This window comes from Calliphora vicina, chromosome 1 (assembly GCF_958450345.1).
Source record: "Calliphora vicina chromosome 1, idCalVici1.1, whole genome shotgun sequence".
Lineage (NCBI taxonomy): Eukaryota > Metazoa > Arthropoda > Insecta > Diptera > Calliphoridae > Calliphora > Calliphora vicina.
This window is the reverse complement of record NC_088780.1, coordinates 130,366,521-130,389,350: the sequence shown is the minus strand read 5'-3', so window position 1 is coordinate 130,389,350 and position 22,830 is coordinate 130,366,521. Positions and strand designations below refer to the sequence as shown.

General features: G+C 30.0%; 1 protein-coding gene across 1 annotated transcript in view; it reads left to right on the top strand.

The window, feature by feature from the left end:
* Positions 1-22,830, top strand: part of LOC135952873 (basement membrane-specific heparan sulfate proteoglycan core protein) — a 111,796-nt gene that overhangs the window by 54,265 nt on the left and 34,701 nt on the right. Inside the window, exons 6-7 of the mRNA XM_065502717.1 lie at positions 12,300-12,704; positions 18,122-18,180. Coding sequence (XP_065358789.1) covers positions 12,300-12,704; positions 18,122-18,180 — 464 coding nt within the window. The remainder of the gene's footprint in view (positions 1-12,299; positions 12,705-18,121; positions 18,181-22,830) is intronic.

Sequence of the window (22,830 nt, the reverse complement as noted above, 5' to 3'; positions counted from 1 at the left end):
AATCATATTCCTTTTATATACATTTTGCATTTTTTCTGTGTTTTTTGTGTATTATTTCGCTATCACTTCAAATATTGCAAAATTTTACCTTTGACCTTCACGATTTAACTCTTTCAGCAACGCTTTTTTGTGTATAAGTTTAAAATCAAAACAATTGAATTTTTACTTTAATCAAGCTTAGTTTATTATAAAAGTAAGAAAAAGTTAAACAAAACATGAAAAAACCACCCCATTCCAATGTTTTTTGTGGAGTGAAGTGGTTAGTTTAAAAATTTTTGTTTCGTATAAATTTTTTGGAAATCGAATATTTTTGACTAAATTTTCTGACCAAACAATCGAAATATCAAAGTAACACTGAATTCGATGAACAATAAACAGTCTGTGCTTTTTTTATTGAATGAGAGAAAGTCTCTTAAAAAAACTGATTTTTACAAAAAAATTTAATTGTTTAGCAAAATGGCAATAGATGACAATAAACTATGTTTTAAAGACTATAGAAAATGTGGTGAGTAAATTAACCAGCAAACCGCAAAGAGTTAAGGGTTAGCGTTGTTCGCTTTTAGTAAAACTCTCAGAGTATATTTATAATTATCTGGCCTATAATATCCTGTATAGGTTTTACTTAAAATTCATAACAGTAAGGAAATTGGTATCATTCGCCAAAATATGGCCAACAAATTAGTTTTTCCTGAAAGAGCTATAGAAACTATTTGGGACTTATTTTGCTAAGAACAATAAGTAATGAGTTACATGGATAAGAATAAACACCTGCTTAGCCAAAATGTCAAATTTTTACCCCCTCTAACTCAGAGAGTTCTTGACCGATCTTGTTGAAAAATTGTGTCTAAATTACTGGATAACTGGTGGCGCAACGCCTCAAACCATACGACAAACCATATTATATTTGCAAGCGCTTAAAATTGTTACCGGTCTTTTGGATCCGTCTTCAAATATTAAACTCGATTACTCCTCCCCAACGCCTATGTAAAACTTTATGCCAATCGGATGTGCCAGTTAGAAATTTTACGTTTATTTCTAAAATATTCTGAGAAATCCTTGAAATTGAATTCAAGGGCAGGAATTCAATTTCAAGGATTTCTTTATATACTATTTTGAAAACGAAAAATTATGTGCATTCAGTTTAACAAACAGTACCTATTAGATGCACGAAAAAGTTCAGTAATAGAAATATTTTGCAGTTGTAACTGAACACCAGTTTTCAACATGTTGCTTTTCTTGTTTCCATTTTATTTTTTAAGTAATAAAAATCTAACAATGGCATCAAAATTGCAGACGAAAAAAAAATACCTAAAATATGAAAATCCTTTAGAAAATTTAAAACATATTCCTATTGAGCATGTTTAGGCAGCCAAAAGAAAAAAATATCAACAATAAAATGCCACTAGCTCGAGATATTGAGCTGTCTGATAACCTGAAGAAGCTGTAGCATTGAAAATAATAAACAGAGAAAACATATCACCAGCAAAGATGTTGCAATAGAAATAATAATCTTGCAAGTGTATTGTTGACTTGTCTTGAACAACTACATATCTTTGTTTATACATAAATACAATCGACTACCAATTTCGCCAATATAAGTTCTTATACTTCAAGCATTCAACCGAAAAAAGCCAACGTAATTTCATACTTTATATTATTCTATTATGTACACCATATAATATCACCAGAAACATTTCATTATACTACAAGAAGGCAAGAATGGAGTAAAGAAAATGAGCAGACACTACTGATATTCATCCATCCATTTGGTTTTTTTTTAATACTCCTACAATACAATGTTTATGAAAACAAGCACGTGTACAATATAATAGAATATTATTCCTCTCCTGCTAATGTTAAGAAGGTGATAATGTCGTATTATTCTTTGGAATATGTGGCTGAATAAATAACTTGAGTGTGTAATATTTTCATAAGATTGAAAATATTTAAAATTAAATTTGTGCAGTTAATATTGGTAGACAAGCATAAAATATTTAAAAAGTTTATAAGTTTATAAATAATAAAATGGAGGAATAATTTGGCATCATTGTTTTCTTCAGTTACTCCATGTGTCATTTGCATCACCTGTACTTTCATGTGGATAGTTTTATAAAATTCATACGAAACGAAAATAATTTCAGATATTCACTTAATAATTTTAAGTGAGATATATATATGTATATATTAAGTCAATGATATTTTAAAAACAAGTAAGAAAGTATGGTCGGTCAAGCCCGACCATATAATACCCTACACTAAGTAAAAGAGTAAAAACATTTTTTCTTTTAAAATTTCAATAATTTGTATTTTTGAGTGATTTTCGGAAGTGGTCCTTATATGGGGGCTATGACCAATTATGTACCGATCACCATGAAATTAGATCGTGTGATTTGTGTCTATATTAAAGTTGACTATGTTGAATTTTGTGAGTATACCAAAATTTTTAAGCGATTTATGCACGTTAAAGTGATTTTCGGAAGCGGGTCTATATGGGAGCTATGACTAATTATGGACCGATCGTAACAAAATTTGGTGACATGAATTTTGTATATATAAAACTTATTTGGAGCGCAACTTGTGGAGATACATTTATAAATTAAACATTTATGACCGATGAAGTCCAATTTCGGAAGGACATTTGTATGGGGGCTAGGTGAAATAATGGACCGATTTCAGCCAGTTTCAATAGGCTTGGTCCTTGGGCCGAAAAATAATATGTACCAAATTTGATCGAAATATCTTCAAAATTGCGACCTGTACTCTGGGCACAAGGTTTACATGGACAGCCAGCCAGCCAGCCGACCAGACGGACGGACGGACATCGTTTAATCGACTCAGAAAGTGATTCTAAGTCGATCGGTATACTTTAAGGTGGGTGTTAGACTAATATTTTTGGGCGTTACAAACATCTGCACAAACGCATAATACCCTCCCCACTATGGTGGTGCAGGGTATAACAAACTTTATTACTATGACATTGTTGAACTTTTATCAAAAAGTCAACAAACTGATTTATTTATTTTTCAGCATGGCAATTCTACTTATGCACATAAACAAAATTTGAAATGCTGTATTTATTTTGAATGTTAAATTAAAAGTATAATTATGATAAAAAGTTTACAATTACGAAAAATAAATTTTGTTAAAATCTTTTCTATGAGAGTTAACCCTTTCGATGCGAGTGGTATATATTTTAAACATTCCTAAAAGTTGAAATCTTCACTTTTTGATTTCCTAATTAATTATGTCGATGTATTACGCAATTAGTCCTCCCAATTATTTCCTTAACCTACACAAGCTGTTAAACTAAACATAGTAGTTAGTACACATTTTTACTGTTGATATAAGTATCTTTGAGTTAAAATGAAGTGATTAGGGAAACATTAAAAAAATTATAAATAAGTCAGTTACATTATCCCTAGATGGAAGGCAACAATAAGAGAACAGTTGCCGTGAATGGGTTCTCGGTATAATAGACCGGTTCTAGCTGAAAAAATGTATGAAGTTTAGGTTAGGTTCCAGGGAAAGCCACTCCTCAAGCTGATCTCTTGGGTCCATTCAAAAACTGATCGAATTATGACACAAAAAAAAAAAAAGTAAACTGCACAAAACTGAAGTGAACCAGCTGATGAAGAAATATTTTTAAGATTAATACTCGACAGCTCTCCTAAGGTAGGGGTATGCGCTCACTTATGTTGATCATGGCCGATCAATGACAGTTAAGTGGGACACAATATTTGCCTTCTTTATAGTCTAATTTTTATGTATTCGAAATTAATTTTAAAAGATTTTTTCACTTCTGATTAATAAGTGTTAAATATTAGAAAATAATTAAGAATATTATACCTGTAATAGTCAAGGTTCAGTAGAGCATCACAACTAGGGTTTTTATCCCGGAAATTCCCGGTATAAATTTCCCTGGAATTTTGCCAATTTTTCACTACCCGATTCCCGGGATTTTATTCGGGAATCCGGAGAACTAAAAACTGACGAAAATACATAGAAAACAAGTTAGAACTCTATTTTTTTCACCAAAAAACAGTGAAAAGTTTTTTAAAGTTTTTGCTTATATCTCGGCAATAATAGACCGCTTATTATTATTTATTTGAGGTTTTACGTATACAAATTTAAAAAGTGAATTCATTATTTATAGAATCATTCTAATTACTTTAAATTTCTTCTTCAATTCCATAACAAAATATCTTCAAATATTTATTAAATGATTAAATTTTTCTTCAATTCAAATCTAGTACAAAAGGGCTTCAGAAAATTTTTTTTGAATTAACTTTGTAAATGATTTGATTTAACAAAAATTTTATCATTCAAAGTATGAATAAATTCTGTTATTTAATTCGGTTTAAACAATGAATCTAAAAAATTAAATATTAGGAATGGATTTATGGAATGAAAGGCTGACATTCTTTAATTACGGATTAAGATTATAATGTATTAAGCTCAAATTTTATTAATTAATTCGAAGCTCTGATATTTAATAATTATAACACTAAGCTTTTATATGAAATTTGCCTATAATATTCCTAATTTACAGTATCATTATATATTTCGGGAATAGCCGGTTACCCGGGAATGTAAAAAAAAATTCCCGATCAAAAAAGGGAATCAAAAGAGGTCGGGAAATTAAAAACCCTAATCACAACACATGAATACAATCAATTTTATACTTTTAATTTAGTTAGAGCCCAGATATAAATGTGGTAACATTGTTCCAGAAATTTTAAATTTTTACACTGGAAGTATAATCTGGGTTTATTTCTTTGCTTGTTAAAGTTGATTAGCGATATAAAACAATGATCAATGAATTTTTATTGCCATAATTTTATGAACTGGGACCAGAAGGTGAGTGGTATTTAGCTGACGGTACAACTGAACATACAGCACACGGGACGGTGGTAAATTAGCTCGTTCTTGTGATTTATAATGGCCGACTAAATCTTACAATTTGACTGCTTCAGATTACTTTCTCCCCGAGTTACTGAAGCAACTTGTCTATGCGAACAAGCCGCAGATTCTGGCAGGTCTCAAGAAGAATGTCATATCTAAATATCCATAATGAATACAATTGTGGTAAAAATATCTCAAATGAAAATATAAAATTACAATGATTGATTGGCTAAACGTCTTTAGTCACCTTATATAAATATCATCATAATTTCTCTTCAAATATCCACCAATCAAAACTATTGTATAGTTTCATTTCACACATTTTATAATCGTCTCACACATAAGAGTATTTTTTTTTTTGCTTTTTAGAAATCCAATAAATAAAACTTAATTTTTTAAATAAACTTTCAAATTGTACAAATATTTTTGAACACTTAGAGTAAATCACTAAAAAAAAAATAATGATAAAAAACTTTAATATCTTAAGAATACCCTGCAGGACAATGAAAGTTTCTAATGCAAACAAAAAAGTCTAGAATATATTTGTGTTTTGGCTTCTTTTTGTCTTTCTTTTTATTTTCATTCTATTTTCAACTGAATCCGAATGCCTCAAGCGTACGCATTTAATATTAGTGTTGTACAGATATCTTTTATACTCACATTCTCTAGAAATAAAATTTTAAATTGGATTAGTTCTTGAAAATAAGTCAGAAAAAAAGTAGACAAACAAAAAAACTATGTGAAGTCGCAGACATGTGAATGTATGAACGTTGAAAACAACAATTGATGACAAAACTATAAGCACGTCTAACAAAAGATTGAATGAATCTTGAGTTGACAATACCCCTTTTTGTTGAAGCATCACAGTGGTAAGATTGAAAGGAAATGCGCAATATATATATAGATATATATTCAGTTGACAAAAATGAGCTTTAAAAGAGAACAACTGCTTAATATGTCAAACTTTGACATTCATGAAATTACAATTTTTTTTTTACTTTTTTTTTTTTTTTCTTTTCAAAATTAACCCTTTTTTATTTTTTTGCTTTCTTTTGCTCAAAAGATTTTTTTTGTCACTGAGTGGTATGCGAGTGGGATATCTATAAAAATAAATGTTTTGTAACTCAAGACATAAAATGTTTGAGTTAAAATATTTATTTTGATATAAGTATCTATATATCCCACTTGCATCCCACTAAGATACAAAAAAGCTCTTAAAGGAATAGACCTAAGCCTTCTTTTGATAAAAAAAATTAAAAAAAGGCACATTTTGAAAAAAAGGCAAAAACTTTTTGATTTTTCCAAGAAAAAATCAAAAATTTTATATCTTGAGATAAAAAACACTTATTTTGATAGACATCCCACTAGCATCCTTCAGTAAAAAAAGGACAAAAACTTCCATTTTGAAAAAAAAGTCAAACAATTTTTGATTTTGGAAAAAAGTTAAAAATTATATGTTTTGAGTTACAAAACATTTATTTTGTTAGATATCCAACTCGCATCTCACTAAGCTACCGAAAAGGTCTTCAGGAAAATATATAAACTTTCTTTTGAGAAAAAAGGGCACATTTTGAAAAAAAATCAAAAAAGTTTTTGATTTTGGAAAAAAAATTTCAAATTTTTTTTAATTTTTTAATTTTTTTTTCAAAAGATAGAAGAAATAGCTATCTAAACTATTTGACACATTTGCTAATAACAATAGGTAATAAATTACATGGATGAGAAAAAACACCTGTTTGGCTAAAATGTAAAATTTTACCCCCTCTAACTCAGAGAGTTCTGGACCGATCTTGTTGAAAAAATTATATCCAATGGAACTAACATTGTTGGAAATTTCATCCCGATCGGAAAACAACAATTTCAAAAGTTGGTTCACTTGACATGAAATTCCCCATATATATCCATTCCACCCTCCGCACTTGCTCCACAGTAAATTAATAACACAATGCTGAAAAACTACTAAACATAGAGTGCAACTTCTTTCCTTAGAAAAATACTTAATTTTATAATCTAGTAGACAATTCTTAAATCCTTATTCAAGTAAAAGAAAATAAAATTCTTAGATAATATTATTATTTTTTAGCTTGTTCTCTAAACTGTAAGTGAAATTTAAGTAATAAAAGTTTCTTTTGTTAAACCATTTTTTTCTCATCTTAGTCATTGTTATTTCAAAAAGTAGTAAATTAATAAATAACTGTTGACAACATCATTATATTCGCACAGTGTACTGACTCCTGAACTTTATACTGCAGTTTACTCTTTTTCCCTCACCATTTCATTTCTAACGAACAAAGTTATGTAACAGAAACAGAAACGAAAAGATGTTGTAAAATAGTAACTACCAGTAATTTAAGATGAAGAAATTTTTAAAAGAAAAATATATACATTTATATAGCTTTCTTTGGCTCTAACAATGTCTTATTCTTTGTAGTATAAGTATAAAGGAAAAAAAAAGAACTACGTAAAATAATACTTTTTATTGTTAACCGGAAGCTAAATTACTTTAAAGAGATACTTAATACATACGTATATACTTTCTACTAGACGCTGTTTTCATTGTTAAATTTCTACCATATATCAACGGCGCCAAATTTCCTTTTCCTTTACAAAAAAGTAAGAATGAAACGTATTCAGTTTCTTGTGTCATTATTATAAAAAAAATATTTATATATTTTTATTTTCTATTCATAATTGCACATCATTTCTATTTAGATGAGTTTATCATACATTGTTAATAATCGTTTTTATGTCATAATAAGACTTTTCTTTTCCGTAAAATTCTATTGAATGTTATAGACATTTTTATATGTGAATAAAAAAACTATCAAAGACACACAAAACTATATTTCTGTTATAATTTTTGTTTATTTTATTGAGATTTGGATTGTAATAATAAACTAAGAAATAAATAAAAAACTAGTTAATAGATTAAGTTTTTATTATCATCAAGCAAATAAACTGTAAATTAAGATGAAAACTTATCCAGCATAACGAACTTTTGATAAATTTTAAAAAGTTATTATGGGACTGCTTAGCAGAGTCAAATATTGTATAGACACTGCTATAATAAATTCCTAAAATTACAAAGATTTTTTATTTTTTTTTATTACACATTTATTATAATATTGTTTCTGCCTTAATATCTAGGTCTTACAATAATTAATTAACTCTTATAACTAAATCAATTGTTCATATTTGGCAAATTAGTCACAAATTAGACGAGTGGTAGTTCAGCTCTACGCTGCCTTAATCTGGCTTGACTTACTACAAGTAGCCTTGCGAGCGGATTCGGATGATAATTTTGACAAATAAGCTTCTCTAGTTTTTCTAAATTCGCCCTTGACCAAAGGTACATCTAAGTCTCTGTGGATGTTCTCATTTCTTATGTACCGTGAAGCTCCCGTCATGGTTCTATGAATTTTGGATTGCGCCCTCTATATGAGATCTGCTTGCTGTTCCCCATAATTGGATTCCGTATGTCCAGATTGGTTTTAAGACTGTCTTATATAGGATGACTTTGGAATTAAGGCTTAATTTCAATTGATGGTGGATTAGCCAATGTAAATTAGAAGCTTTTAGTTTCATGTGGATCCGCTTGACTTCTATTGGTAAATGAGTTTTAATAAATGTTTGCTAACGATTCAAAATGGTTAAATAGTAGCCCTAAAATTTATTATTTCGGTATTTTGTTTTTTTTTAATTCTAAATATTTAGTCTAAACTTTACAAGCTTCTTTCGATAGCCTTTCCAATTCCATATCAAAGTTCCAAAGACGAGGTTATCAGAACCTATAGTAATAAAACTACTTATCACCGTAATCTACTGTGATAGATACAGTAGTCGGACGAAGCACGGTCTAGACTATAAAGTTGGTGAGGCTAAACTGGCAAAGCACTTCATTATAAATGCTATTTAACAAGTATTGCAACATGTTGTCGAGCGTTGTCATGATGGAATATAATGGTTTCATGCCTGGACGCAAATTCTGGGAATTTATCGTCCAATGCTCTTTTCAAAGGAATCACTTGCGGTACAGGTTCCTTGCGATGGTCTGGTTATATTTCAGCAGCACATAATAGCTAGGGCCTCACCAAATACAGAGAGTTACCTTAGCGCCATTGATATTTGGCTTTTGTGTCGATTCAGCTGGTTGGCCAGGCTTCACATACGATCTCTCGCGCTTCAGGTTATCGTAATTTCTGGGAGTTTTTCGGCCAATGCTCGTTTCAAATGAATCAGTTGCGTTCGGTATAGGTTCCCTGTGATGACCTGGACAGATTTCAGCAACTTTTGCTCCCACCAAATACAGATAATTACCTTAGCGCCATGTATATTTTGCGCTAAGGAGTGATATCCAGTGTGATATCCCCTCAACTAATCACATTATTGATGTGTCAAAAGAAGGATTTATGAATTATTTATTCTGATTTATTCTGCCTCAATCTACTTATCGGTGACAGTAAATTAGTAGGGCTTTCCCGATTTTAATACCATTGTGTACTCCTAAAACGAAATGTATATAATTCAGGAAGAGTTAATACTAAAAAACATCATTTGTTTCTTTAACTCCTCAAAAGTAAGAACTCAAAATTACCAACTACTCTTAATTCATGACATTGTAAGTACATTATAAAATGACTAAAAAATATCCTCCAAAGTAGGTGTTAAAACCAACAATTTCTAAACCTATTTAAATCAATCCGGTTTAGTGGTCACTTTTCTAACCACCCTTTGTAGAGTCTTTAAAACATTTTTAGTGACATATTTTGGCGTTTAGCTAAACAATTAAATCTTTTTAAGTTGAAAATATTGTAAGCCGCAGTTTTTACAAGAGATTTTCCCGCATTTAAAAAAAGGTTAGAGTATTTATTGTTCATCAAATTCAGTGTAAATTTGTTATTTAGTGTTTGTTTTGCTGTTAACATAAACAAAGTAATATTTTATACAATACTCTTTGATAAATAATGTAGGTAATAGAGTGGTTAGATTACTAACCACTGTAACTGAAATAGTTTTAATATAATGTATTTATCTACATAAGGTTTTGTTATTTTGTAACTCAATGAACGTTAAATTGAAGATATTTTGTTCGAAGGTATACCTTCGAATGGGAATGTATCTGCAGTCTGGAACCCGACGAAGAACTGAATTATTAACAGCAAGTCGATTTGATGATGGTGCTTGGTGACATACCTTCGGGGCTCCAGTTAAAATATGATGGAGATTTTGATTCGGATGATGTCATACCTCTATAAAATTTTGCTAATACTTCTCTTAGTGACTTATATACCCAAACTGCTGTGGTGGAACCAAAATGTTGAAAAAATTGTCGAATAAAATTATATAAAAGAATTGTAGAATGTCTCACATACACAGCTATTTCATTTGTTTAGTTCAGAAAATTTAGTCAAAATTATATGTTTTCAAACAAATTTATACGCTACGAAAATTTTTATCATAATTATTTTTAATGCCAATCGCCATGGTGGTTAATGAACTAACCACCTTATTACATAAAAACCTTTAGATGTATTTTTCATAATATATGAACCCTAATTAAAGTAAAAATGCAATTTTTTTGATTATAAAGTTAAACAGGCTGAAAAAATTAAAGAAAAACAATAGTGCATTTTAACTAATTAATTACCGGAAATTTAAACGTTGGAATTTTTTGATGAAAATTTCAGGAACGTCTTATGATATCATTTTTATTTTATTTTTTGTTGGTAAGAGACCAAACCTTAATATAAAGGCCTCATACATTTAATTATTTATATTTATCTGTATTTTATATTTACTCAAAGTTAAGAAAGGATAAACGTGTGTTCAAACACACGGCGGTAAGAAGTGGGTTAATAATACTAAATACATATGTCTATTTTATCATTTCTACTTGTCGCATTTATAAATACGTTTAAAGTTATTCAAAATACACAATATAACGATATTTGTTTTCATTGGTAATTGAGACATACATACATAAATTGGAAAACAATTAAATTTAAATATTTATTTAAAAGCTTACACAGAAAAAATTATATTTCAATTCAAACATTTATCACATTAATATGTATCTTTATAAGTATCCGTTAGTACTTATACGAAACAAATTGATTACTGAAATTCATTTACATACACAGAAAAAACTATTTCATAAACCCTTTCAATTCAAATATATATCACATATTGAACTGGTTTCAATTATTTTATAATTGAATCAAGTATTCATGTGCTCAAAAACAAAATTTTCTGATATTTTCTATTGAATATTGAGTTTTGAATTTGATAATTTTGACAATTGAATATACAATTTTCGTTATTGGTTGAACTTTAAATACAAAAATTATTGAATTGATAATTTTCGTAATTGAAAACACATTTTTGTTATTTTTGTGTATTCAATTACGAAAATTATCTATTCAATAATTTTTGTATTTAAAGTTCAACCAATAACGAAAATTGTATATTCAATTGTCAATATTATCAAATTCAAAACTCAAAATTCAATAGAAAATATCAGAAAATTTTGTTTTTGAGCACATGGATACTTGATTCAATTATAAAGTAATTGAAACCAGTTCAATATGTGATATATATTTGAATTGAAAGGGTTTATGAAATAGTTTTTTCTGTGTATCTAAATGAATTTCAATAATCAATTTGTTTCGTATAAGTACTAACGGATACTTATAAAGATACATATTAATCATACGTTCATATCAAATAAATATGTTAAAAGTGGAAAAATGACTGCATTTTTGAAAAAATAAGAAAACTAAACTTAAATTTCAACAATTAATATGAAATTTAAACATACAAATGTTTTCATATTGCAAATATTTGCTAAGCCATTAATACCAACCCTCTCAACTTCAATAGATTTTTTTCTGGTTACTTTTTCCACTTGATGACTTTAACAATAAAGCAAAACAATAGAATTAGATGGCTCCTCCATTATTTTTGGTCCTTTCAATGACTTACCCTTAGCTGCCACTAGAATTTTGTTCCCTGGTAACTAAACACTGTTGAATAAAACTAAGACGTTTCTAAACAAAACTGAAACAAAAAAAAAAATAAAAACAAACTAAGTAAAAATAACAAAGTTAACTTACTTGTACTTGGTGTCCTTAGTCATTGTCATTGGTTGATTGTACCGAGCAAAGTAATGGCAACTTTATTAATTCAACATTTGCTGCAATGTGACTCACTCAAGTCAGTTTGAATAAGAAAAACAAAAATAACATTTATTATATATACAAATACACAGACACACATATACATATACACTTACAACACTGTATTGACTTTAGCAAAATGTAACGTTAAAATATTTGTGCAACATTACATTTTATTACTATAATGCCATGTGTTTTTGTTTTTTCCCCTTTTATTTTTAGATACAATATTTCTTGGACTGTGGAATCTCATACACCCATTGAAGAATACAAATTATCCTTCCGAAGGTTGCAACAAGGACAAGAGGTCGATAACTCTATTGATTCGCATTCATCCTCATCTTCATCTATGTTGCAAATGTACGGTGGCAGCATGGATAGTGGCAGTATGCTGGGTGTCAATGCGCACAATTATCGTCTAGGTGGTATTAACAACATGAAAAGCATGAGCGGCAGTGGCGGTTATGGTAGCTATGGTGCCGGTAATGTTATACATTGGGGTCTTAACAGTTGGCGTGATGTTGTCTTACCCGCCATACCCACATCACATCATTACACACAAGGCATGAGCTATATGATACGCGGTTTAGATCCAGATCAACATTACGAAGCTACAGTTCAAGCGAGGTAAGTGCCATAGTTTTTCTTCCTCCACTAATGTTACATTGCTGAGCAAGTAATTTTTAACACATTTCAGAATGTTTTAGTTTTTTTTTTTTGTTTTACTTCGCTTCTTTACTATTTTCTGTCATTAAGCATTTTTGGGGTTGGGGTTGAAATCTAGTTGAATTAGTTTATTTTTCATTTTATATTAGTCGTTAAAATGAAATATTCGTATTTAAATCTTTAGCATAGTACTCAGTGTTATTTTTTTTTAATGTAAAACAAAGATTAGTTGTAAAATTTTTAAAGCAAAATATTATTTTTTTTGGGGTGCCAAATTGTAATAAAATTATAAATGGTGAAATATAAAGTGGTGGCCAGCTAAAAAGGGACAAAATTGTTTCCTATATTAATTATGATTTTTATCAGCTGTATCAATTCACACATATTCACCTCGAAAACGTACGGTTTTTCTAAAACTCTTTTTTTTAAATAAACATATTTCCTAACTTTTATACAATTATATTTTTATTATTAGGAAATATTAAGGCCAAATTTCGTATTTTTAGTTCCAATTTTTTCGGCCATATCATGCTATTAACAGCGGATGCTCGCTGAGGCGAGTCGTTGTTCATATATGTTGTACTGATCTTTCCAAACATTTTTAAGCTTAATACCCCTAAGACCTTTTATTTTAAACTAAACTAAATGGCTGGCCGCCAACGTATATCAGATATCAGCAACATTTTTCATTTGCGACCCACAAAAGATACAGTGAGCCTCAAAAGTGAGTATACACCAAAAAATATTTGATCTTTTTTAAGATAATGAAAATCCTAAAATTTATTCATCGATTAAAATTTTAATAATGTTTCGGTTTGTTGGAGATTGAGTTGAATAATAGATTCGGTTGTGAAAAAAAAGATTTAAGTCGGACTATAATGATTTTCATGATCATAAAAAAAATCAAAAAATTCGCGGGTGTTTACTCACTTTTGAGGCTCACTGTATATATCTACATATATTCCAGATCATTATATAAAAGCACTAAAACATATATGCATTGACGAAAGGTATATAAGATTCGGCACACCCTAATATAGCACTCTAACATGTTTAGTTTTAGTTAAAAAGGTTCCAAAGATTTTCATAATAGATAATATTTAGGTGTAGATTCTAACATTGCTATAGAAGAGTTGTAATTGACAACCATGAGGCGCCTGATTTCAAATATCCCAAAGTCGGATACTTCGGGTATAGGAAACATTTAAAACCATCTCAAATGGTTTCGTCTGTATTTGAAAGATTTTAATGCATGGACAATTCCATGTCATCGTACGTGACATTTGTTCGTCCATAGAATGGACATAAATCGTAACTAATTTTGAGGTACTTGTAGAAATATGCGAAAATTAGCGAATGATGATTATTTAATAAAATATAATATCGTACGTGACATACCATACGTAACAGATTTTTCTTTTATAGTAAAACAATATATATTCTGTAAATATATGTATACAAAAACTAAACAAATAAATAGAAAATATACAGTGGTAGCCACCAATTTAAGACAAATACTTGAATTTTTTCATCAACTGAATTTTAAGTGCGATAGAGCCAAAATAAAAGGACCTCTAAGGGTATGAAATTTATTATTAATGTTTCTAGTTTCTGAAAAATGTTTGGAAAAATCGGTAAAACATATATGGACAAAGATATGTGGAAATACGTTGACCCACCTCAGCGAACATCCGTTGTTAATAACATCATGATATGACCGAAACTAATGGAAATAAAAATACGAAATTTGGTCCGAATATTTTATTATAATAAAATTATAATGTTATAAATGTGAGAAAATATGTTTATTTAAAAAAAAAAATTTATTGGTCAAGTTGTAGAAAAATTGTATGTGTTCATGGTGAATATGTATGAATTGACACTGCCCAGCGGGAAAAAATGATAGGACTTCAGTTTGTAGGCCTTCTAAAAGGCATACTTACACATTCTAAAAGATCCGATACTCATTCCACACTGCCTGCTCTTAGAAGGTGTTCAAGAAGGCCTATGAATCCCCTTCAAATAACAAGTGGTTAAATAAAAATAGTCTACATCAAAAAATAACATACTCTGCATCTCTTTGATTAACTCTCTTTACAAAATTTACAACAATAAATTGCTTGATGTGGCTTCTTATTTATTTTTGTTGTTTTTTAAGTATGTAATCAGAAATTATCATGTTTCAGAAAATTAAACAAACAACTTCATTATAATTCTTATTTTTATTTTAGATCTTCTAATAAGACTTTAAACAGGTCAAGGCGTATTTAACAAGGTGACAGCAGTGGCGAATTGAAATAAATACAGGCGAATTCACATATTTTTTATATATAGAGTTTGACATACGGGCGTACGGGCGAATATTTTTTATATATGTAGTTTGACATTTGTGCGTGCTATTTCTATAATCAGCTGTGCTGCCGATGGCACCTTATTAAATGCACCTTGAAACAGGTCTTCCATGGTAGACGTTCTATAAAACTTGAAAATGCACGACTTTTCATAGGCCGTCCTTTGATGTCTTATTCTAATGCTTTTTTCTCTTTTAGGCACTTTATTAGGCCTTCTCATGTAGCCCTTCAATAAGACTTTGCAGGATTTGCAGTAGTCCTACCTTTCTAGGCATTACATATGACATTCCTCTACAGGCCTTTCATTAGATCAGCAATAACAGGTTTTTGTACAGGCATGAGACCATATAGCAGCCCTGCGAATAGCCCTTCCAAAGTAGACCTTCTAATAGCCCTTCCAAAGTAGACCTTCTAATAGCTCTTTCTAATTAGGCCTTCTAGAAGCCCTTGCAAAGTAGGCCTTCTAGTACCCCTTCCTAAGTAGGCCTTCTCTCAGCCCTCTAACAGCAGCGAGTGTGCAAGGCCTTGGCTCGCAATGACACGCCGTGTAAAATTGAAATGATTTTGCAATGCGGCTAGAAGTCCTTGTGTCTGCAAAAGAAGGCCTTTAGGAAGGCCTCTTTACTGCATCTTTTTCCCGCTGGGTGTTGAATAAAACACACTTGTGTGTTAAAACGGTCCTCATGCATACATATTTGTGGAAATATTTGAAAAAATAATTGACAATTACATTTTTAGCAAACAATTTTTGTCTTAAATTCCTGGCCACCACTTTATGTATATTCGGTTTCAATAAACAATTTGACAATAGCAAAAAAACAATCAGAGTCAAATACATTTCATACTACATGCTAATTGGGAGCTTAGTTTACGCCGCAATTTTAGCCAAAAACATACCAATTAAATTAAAAAATTAAATAGAGTCAGTTAAAACTATTTTTGCCTTTAAAATGTTGTAATAAGCTCTTAATACTTTCACATAGTAACATTTTAGTGTTTTCTCCTATTCAGATCATCTTGAAAAAAAGTTTAAAGGGTTTTTGTTTTTTCAGTCGTGGTTGTCATGCTCGTGGAATTGCCCATATGTATATTGCATCTATTATCCATATAAATATATACAGTGAGCCTCAAAAGTGAGTAAACAGCAGCGAATTTTTTGATTTTTTAAGATCATGAAAATCATTATAGTCCGACTTAAATCTATATTTTTCACAACCAAAGATATTATTCAAGCCAATCTCTATCAAACCGAAACTTTAAAATTTTAATCATGGATAAATTTTAGAATTTTCATTATCTTAAAAAATATCCAATAATTTTTGGTGTATACTCACTTTTGCGGCTCACTGTAAATGTCTTTGTAAGTTTGTTTGTTGGTTTAATTGAGCATCACGCCTAAACGGCTCAACCTATTTTACTGAAACTTGGAACGTAGATAGATCAATACTTGGACCAGAAAGGGATAAACAGAGGAAAACCGGTAAAATTGGTACCTTTAGTTCTTAAACAATAAATACTAAACGGCTGAACCGATTTTATTGAAATTTCGAGCATTAATTCGCTATGCCCTTTTTCACAACTTGGACCATAAAGGGATACAAACGGAAAAAACGAGAAAAATTGGTACCTTTAGTTTCTAAACATTGAATAATTGTTTAAAAGGAAAACATGATTAATTTAACTCACTATGGTCACAAAAATATGTATTTAAAAAGTACCTTTTCAAAAGTCAGGGGGTTAAAAACGGGTAAAATTAGGAATGTTGTGTTTATACATATTTATGTCTGTTTATTTGTGTGTTTGTACCTAATATGAAGATAAACCACTGGTCCGACCCTCTTGACATTTTAACCTTATATTCCGATATATTTAAAACGATCAATAGACTATTTTTTATTTTGAAATTTTAAGTGGGCGTGGCACCTCCCATTTAAAGTTAACAGTTATTATGGGATATCTGGTGAACTAACATTGTCAAAGACACAAAACTTCGTGGGATTTACTTTGATACCATTGTGCACGACTTGCCTTAAAATGGGCGGGATTGTATTAATGGGCGTGGCACCACCCATACATAGTAAATAGTTATTTTCAAATATCTGCAGAACTATAATTGTGACAATATTCAAACTTTATAGAAATCGATTTATTATAACTCCATGAATTTTAACCGAAAACGGGACGGATCGGAACAGGGGGTGTGACACCACCCATACAAAGTAAATAAATATTTCCAAATATCTCGGACAATATGTCTGAAAACGGGCGTATTATTAATAGTGGACATGGAAACTTTGAAGGATTTATTTCATTATTGTTTTGGAGATATGCACAACAATATTTTTTTCTCTGGGAGTGCTCCATCTTCCTGAGGTACAACTGTTAGAAAACACGGTTTTTAGTGAAAAACTAAAAGTGAAAATAACTCGAAAACTGGACGTAAGATTTTTTTTTAAAATACTTCTAATTGTTCGAGCATCAATCTGTCATAAACAGATGAATTTGGTTTTTGAAATCTCATGCATTTGCAATGTGAAAAATGTTCCAATGTATTTAAATTAAAACAAATTTAGGGTTTTTGGAAATTTTTAAAATGAAGAGAATTTTCAGATCATTTAAGGCCTCCAAAATTTGCGAATATTGATATTTTAATCACCTGTAGATAAAATCATTCAAAACTGCCACAAAAGTGAACTTTTTCTGTTTACATTTAGTTGTGATATATGATTAATTATAGTGAAATTTCAGTTATAAATTATTGAAAGTTCTGACTTGATTCTTATATAAAGTGAATTTTTTCACTTTATATAAGAATAAGTTAGATAAAATATGTATTTTGATGTTTATTTTCATATGCTGTAAAAATATCCAATTGTTTAGTATGCCTTTATATGGCTACATACTTCAAATATTTTTATTTTATAATATATTTAAAGTTATATAAGATACTCTCTGGCCTGTAATAGCAGTCAGATAGTTGTTTAATTCAATTTAAAATAAATATATAATTGTTTTCCTTTTTTTCAGGAATCGTTACGGCTGGAGTGATTACTCTCAGAGTTTTGTATTTTCAACGTCATCGAATGGTAAGTAGTAAAATATTTTATCATTCTTTACTAAAAGAATTCTTTATTATTTTATTAGTTTTAAGTTTTTTTTTTATTATTATTTAAGTTTCAACCGCATATTTCATTTTGTATAAGTTATTGCCTTCATTATTAAGTAAGAATAAGTAGCAAACAAATATAATGAAATACGAATATATATTAAAATCCCTATACTCGGACACAGTTGCCATTTTATAGTGCATCGACGTGTGTTAGTTATTTACTTACTTAAAGAGGGAAACGAAAAACCACAATTAAAATTATCGATATCGAAATAAAAGTACAAACAAACAATCCAACCGAGCAACAGACCAACAAAAATAATAAGAATTGTTTCCCTATTGTATGCAAAATGAAGATAAATAAAAATATAAAAAAACAATAAACCAAGGATTAAGAATAAATATCCATTGTATAATGTAGCAAAAGACTCGTTTAAACAAAAAAAAAAATATTAAATGAAAAAATCAAAATAAAATAAAATTGTTTTTAAAAGTTAAACCAAAAGAGCAATTATAGAGAATTACAGCATTAAAATAAAAGCTGTGTGGGGAAAAATACAACTTCAACAAACAGAGCAGAGCGAATTATATGGAATTTATTATGCATACAAAAGGGGACTAAAAGGATATGAAGAAAAATAAATGTGAAAAGTGCATATTACAAACTATAACATGATCGTTAGTACTTGCACATGCGACATGTATGTGGAAAGGTTTTGCAAACCTTCGGCGTTTTGTGTGTTATTGTTAAAACAGTTGATAGAAATCAATGAGTACTGTAGAACAAATTAAGGATCATAAAATAATTTACATAATGAATGGTTTTGCAAATACTTATGTTTCCCAGTGCAAATACTTGTTTGCTGTAATTTGCATAGTTTTCAATAAATAAACTTGTTAGTTTTAAATGAAACGTTAAGTTATATTAATTGTCTGTAATATATATTTATTTACATGCAATAGCAGATAGAATAGATCAATGTTATGTTAAAGGAAAAGGTTCCTTTCCCTGAAAGTGTTATAACTAAAACGGATCCATAGCCCAAAAAACTATTCTTATGACCAACACTGCCTCATCTCTCTTCCACTTTTAGGATAGTTATAAAGACTATAAAGTATTTAGTTAAACTATTAGCGAACAAAATGTTTTCAGTATCAATCCAGTTGGTAAGGAATATTCAACACCTCTGTTGGTTATAAAGTTACTACAGCTAGAAAATCAAGTTTATTTTGATATCTGCAATATTTCTACGGACTATTACGTATGGAAAGTAACTATAAGTATCAGTTTTGCCATCCTATGATACTGCTATTTTAAAGCGACACTTTCAATGAAATTATTAAACCTAAAACTGATCTACACCATACAAAAATCAAGTTCCTTTTAGAGCCGTTTATCTTCCTCTTTACTCTAAATATTTCTGTACACACTAATGGCGTCGTACCTGAAAAGCATCCGCATCTGAGCCCGCGACAACATTTACATTCAAGAAATTTGCCCTTGCAGTCATTCAAGTACTTGGCCACCTTGTTTGTGATGAGTCATAATCCCGGTATCATATCCATACTCAATGAAACTCTTACCCAGGGCACACTTAGAAAGGTGACTGCGATGAAACAGCTGATTATTTTTTTTATTCAGTTTGAATTGTCAATTCACTTGTGGTTGTTGTGGCGAAAAATACAACAAACCCAAAAGCAAAAGCAACAATAGGCAACTTTGACAGTTCACCTACTTTTTAACAAAAACAAAGTACCTGTTGTTTTTGTATTGTTGTAGTAATGCAGTCACCTTTCTAAGTGTGCCCTGCTCTTACCCCTATCGATCAAATTCCTCATTTGAAAGCAAAGTTCCCCGATTTGCAAGTACACCCATTATATGTTGCACTTTGATAACTTAGTATCCACTAGATTTCAGCTGTAGAATTCGATATTTGAAAGATATCCGCCATTCAAGATATCAAATAGAAAATCGTGCATTACGGAATCTCTCTACCTATCATCACTTTTCAAAATTTTACAGGATAGAGCTAAAAATTTGTGAAAACTCAATTTTGAATTTTTTGGTTGTTACGCCCTTTAGCATTTCAGGTGATGTTTTGTAAATATGATAACCAATCTTTTCCGCAGTATACCTACCTTTTTTTATTTCTCTATCCATCCGGCGTTAAGGCATTCATTAACTGATTTCCATATTTGCAGAGGGTCTTGCACTCACATTTTAATTATTTCTACACAAATTTTTTTTCCTTTGATGAAATAAACAAAGTTTGTTGTGTCTTCATATACATAAGTATTTAGAAAACAAAAAACTCAAATTATAGATTTAAATTGCAGCAAAACGAAAACAATTTAAATGCAAAACTTTGCAATTCTTTTTTGTATGACTTGGAATACCAAATTGCTGCAGTTATTTTTTCCATAGCTATAAAATATTTTCCCTTCTTTTGTGCAATAAAAGGCCAACCAGCACAAAACAAACATCATTTCACAGAGAAAAAAAATAAATAAAAGAAAAAAAAAAAACGTGGAAAACACATAAACGATTTGCTATGCAAATAAGATTTTTTCCTCCATATACATACATATAATTGTTTTTTGTGAACTAGTCCAAGTAATAAAGAGAACATGCATACAAAAATTTAAAAAAAAACTCAGCATTTTTTTTCTTTTGGCTGCTTTGTTAAATTGAATGCAAATCTATAGCAAAGTGTCTATGGAAACGTATGACACACGCAATATTCACATGCATTTCAGCAAATGCAAACAGACACAACTATTTCAACCTAAACACACACATGTTTTTGTATGTGTGTGTACATAAAAATATCCCAGTAGTTCTTGAAGACTTTCCCGAAATAGTGATTTTTCCTGTGTAACTTGTTACGTGACTAGTTATTTTAATATGTGCATGTCCTTTTTGATTACAATGAGACTGTGCGATAGCTGGTCCAAAGCAGTCAACGCATTGGATTCACATATCGGTTACATAGAGTCAGTTACCTTATTAGCCGCCTAAGTGGTTACTTGATGAGCTACATAACTAGTTATTTTTATATGCACAAGTGCTAAAGACATATCATAGACAGTCCTATAACCGATTGCTTGTAAACAAACCTTCCTCCACCAACTCTATAATATATTACTTCTGGTGGTAGGCGTTCAGGGTGACTACATTCTAGATTACTTAGAGACACTATCATAACTATTATGACATTTATTATAAATATCGCAACATAATTGCTATCTTCTGATTTTTATTTGTTTTGTCAGATATATTTTTCAGGCTATGATTCTTATTATTCTAGGTGGCCTGTAATTTTGGTGATCCCCACTGAAATTTTGCGGCAAAAAAATTCGCAAAATATTTTAATCCTTAAATGTCCTTTTTGAAAAGACTTTTTTTTATTTTCTCGAAAAAATGGTCAAATTGACCCCTAAAGAGAGGAGATAGAGGGTTAAGATCTTCCACACAAATAATTCCCATAAAATTCCACAATATAACTCTGACAAGAAGAATTCTCTCAGGCATTAACTTACAAAATTTTTTTCAGTTAGTATAATGGTCCCTTCGATCAAACAACTAAAATTTTACCCACTGTAAAATAAAATTCAGACCAGCTGGACTATAAGTTTATTCTACAAAAATTATCTACACAACATGCCCTTTCAGAATTAGAGGGTCGCTATTCTGTTCCAATCAAAATCTATCAATTTGTTGGATAGTGTTATTATTTACGGTATCTGAACACCAAAGTGACAATTGACTTCACACTAGGTTGAATGGTATGTCAGTATAATTATACAATCATAATTAAACTGTATAATACTTATATCAAAACAATTTGTACAAATTACTTACAAAATAAAAGCTTAAATTGACTACAAACTAGATTACTTCGAGATACTAAAACGACAATTCACTTCACGATAAGTTACAGTATACTTACTGAGTTAATGAGCAAAAACTTTTTTTTATTTAATTTTAATAATTTATTTTCGCAAATGATTTTTGGAAGTTGGTATATATATAACTAATTATGGACCGATCCCCATGAAATTAACTCATGTGATTAATGTCTATATGAAGCTTCTGTTTAGTTTTATGTGGACACCATTTATTCTTAAGAGATTAATGCTCGTTGAAGTGATTTTCGGCCTTCTATGGGAGCTATGACTAATTATGTACCGAAAAAGTTATGACCGATACAGTCCAATTTCGGTAGAACATTTTATTCAGCCAGTTTAAATAAGCTTCCAAATTTGATGGAAATATCTTCAAAATTAAATCAACTCAGAAAGTGATTCTGAGGCGGTGGTACACAATTATTTTCAGACGTAACAAATCCACTATGGTGGTGATAAACTGTGACAATATTATTTGTATAAAAACAGTATGTTTGAATTATCTAAAGTGACAACACATTCGATTTCTAGATTTCTTAGTGGTTTCAGTGACATATAACTTCATACTAGATTACCTCGGATGTTCAAAGTCACCAATGGACTTTTCTCTGCACTACAAAAAGCACATACATATCAATTTGAGTTAACCAAGTGATCAGATATTAGTGACAATTACTGCCTCTGAGGGATACAATGACTAATTGCTTAACTGCTGGGACAG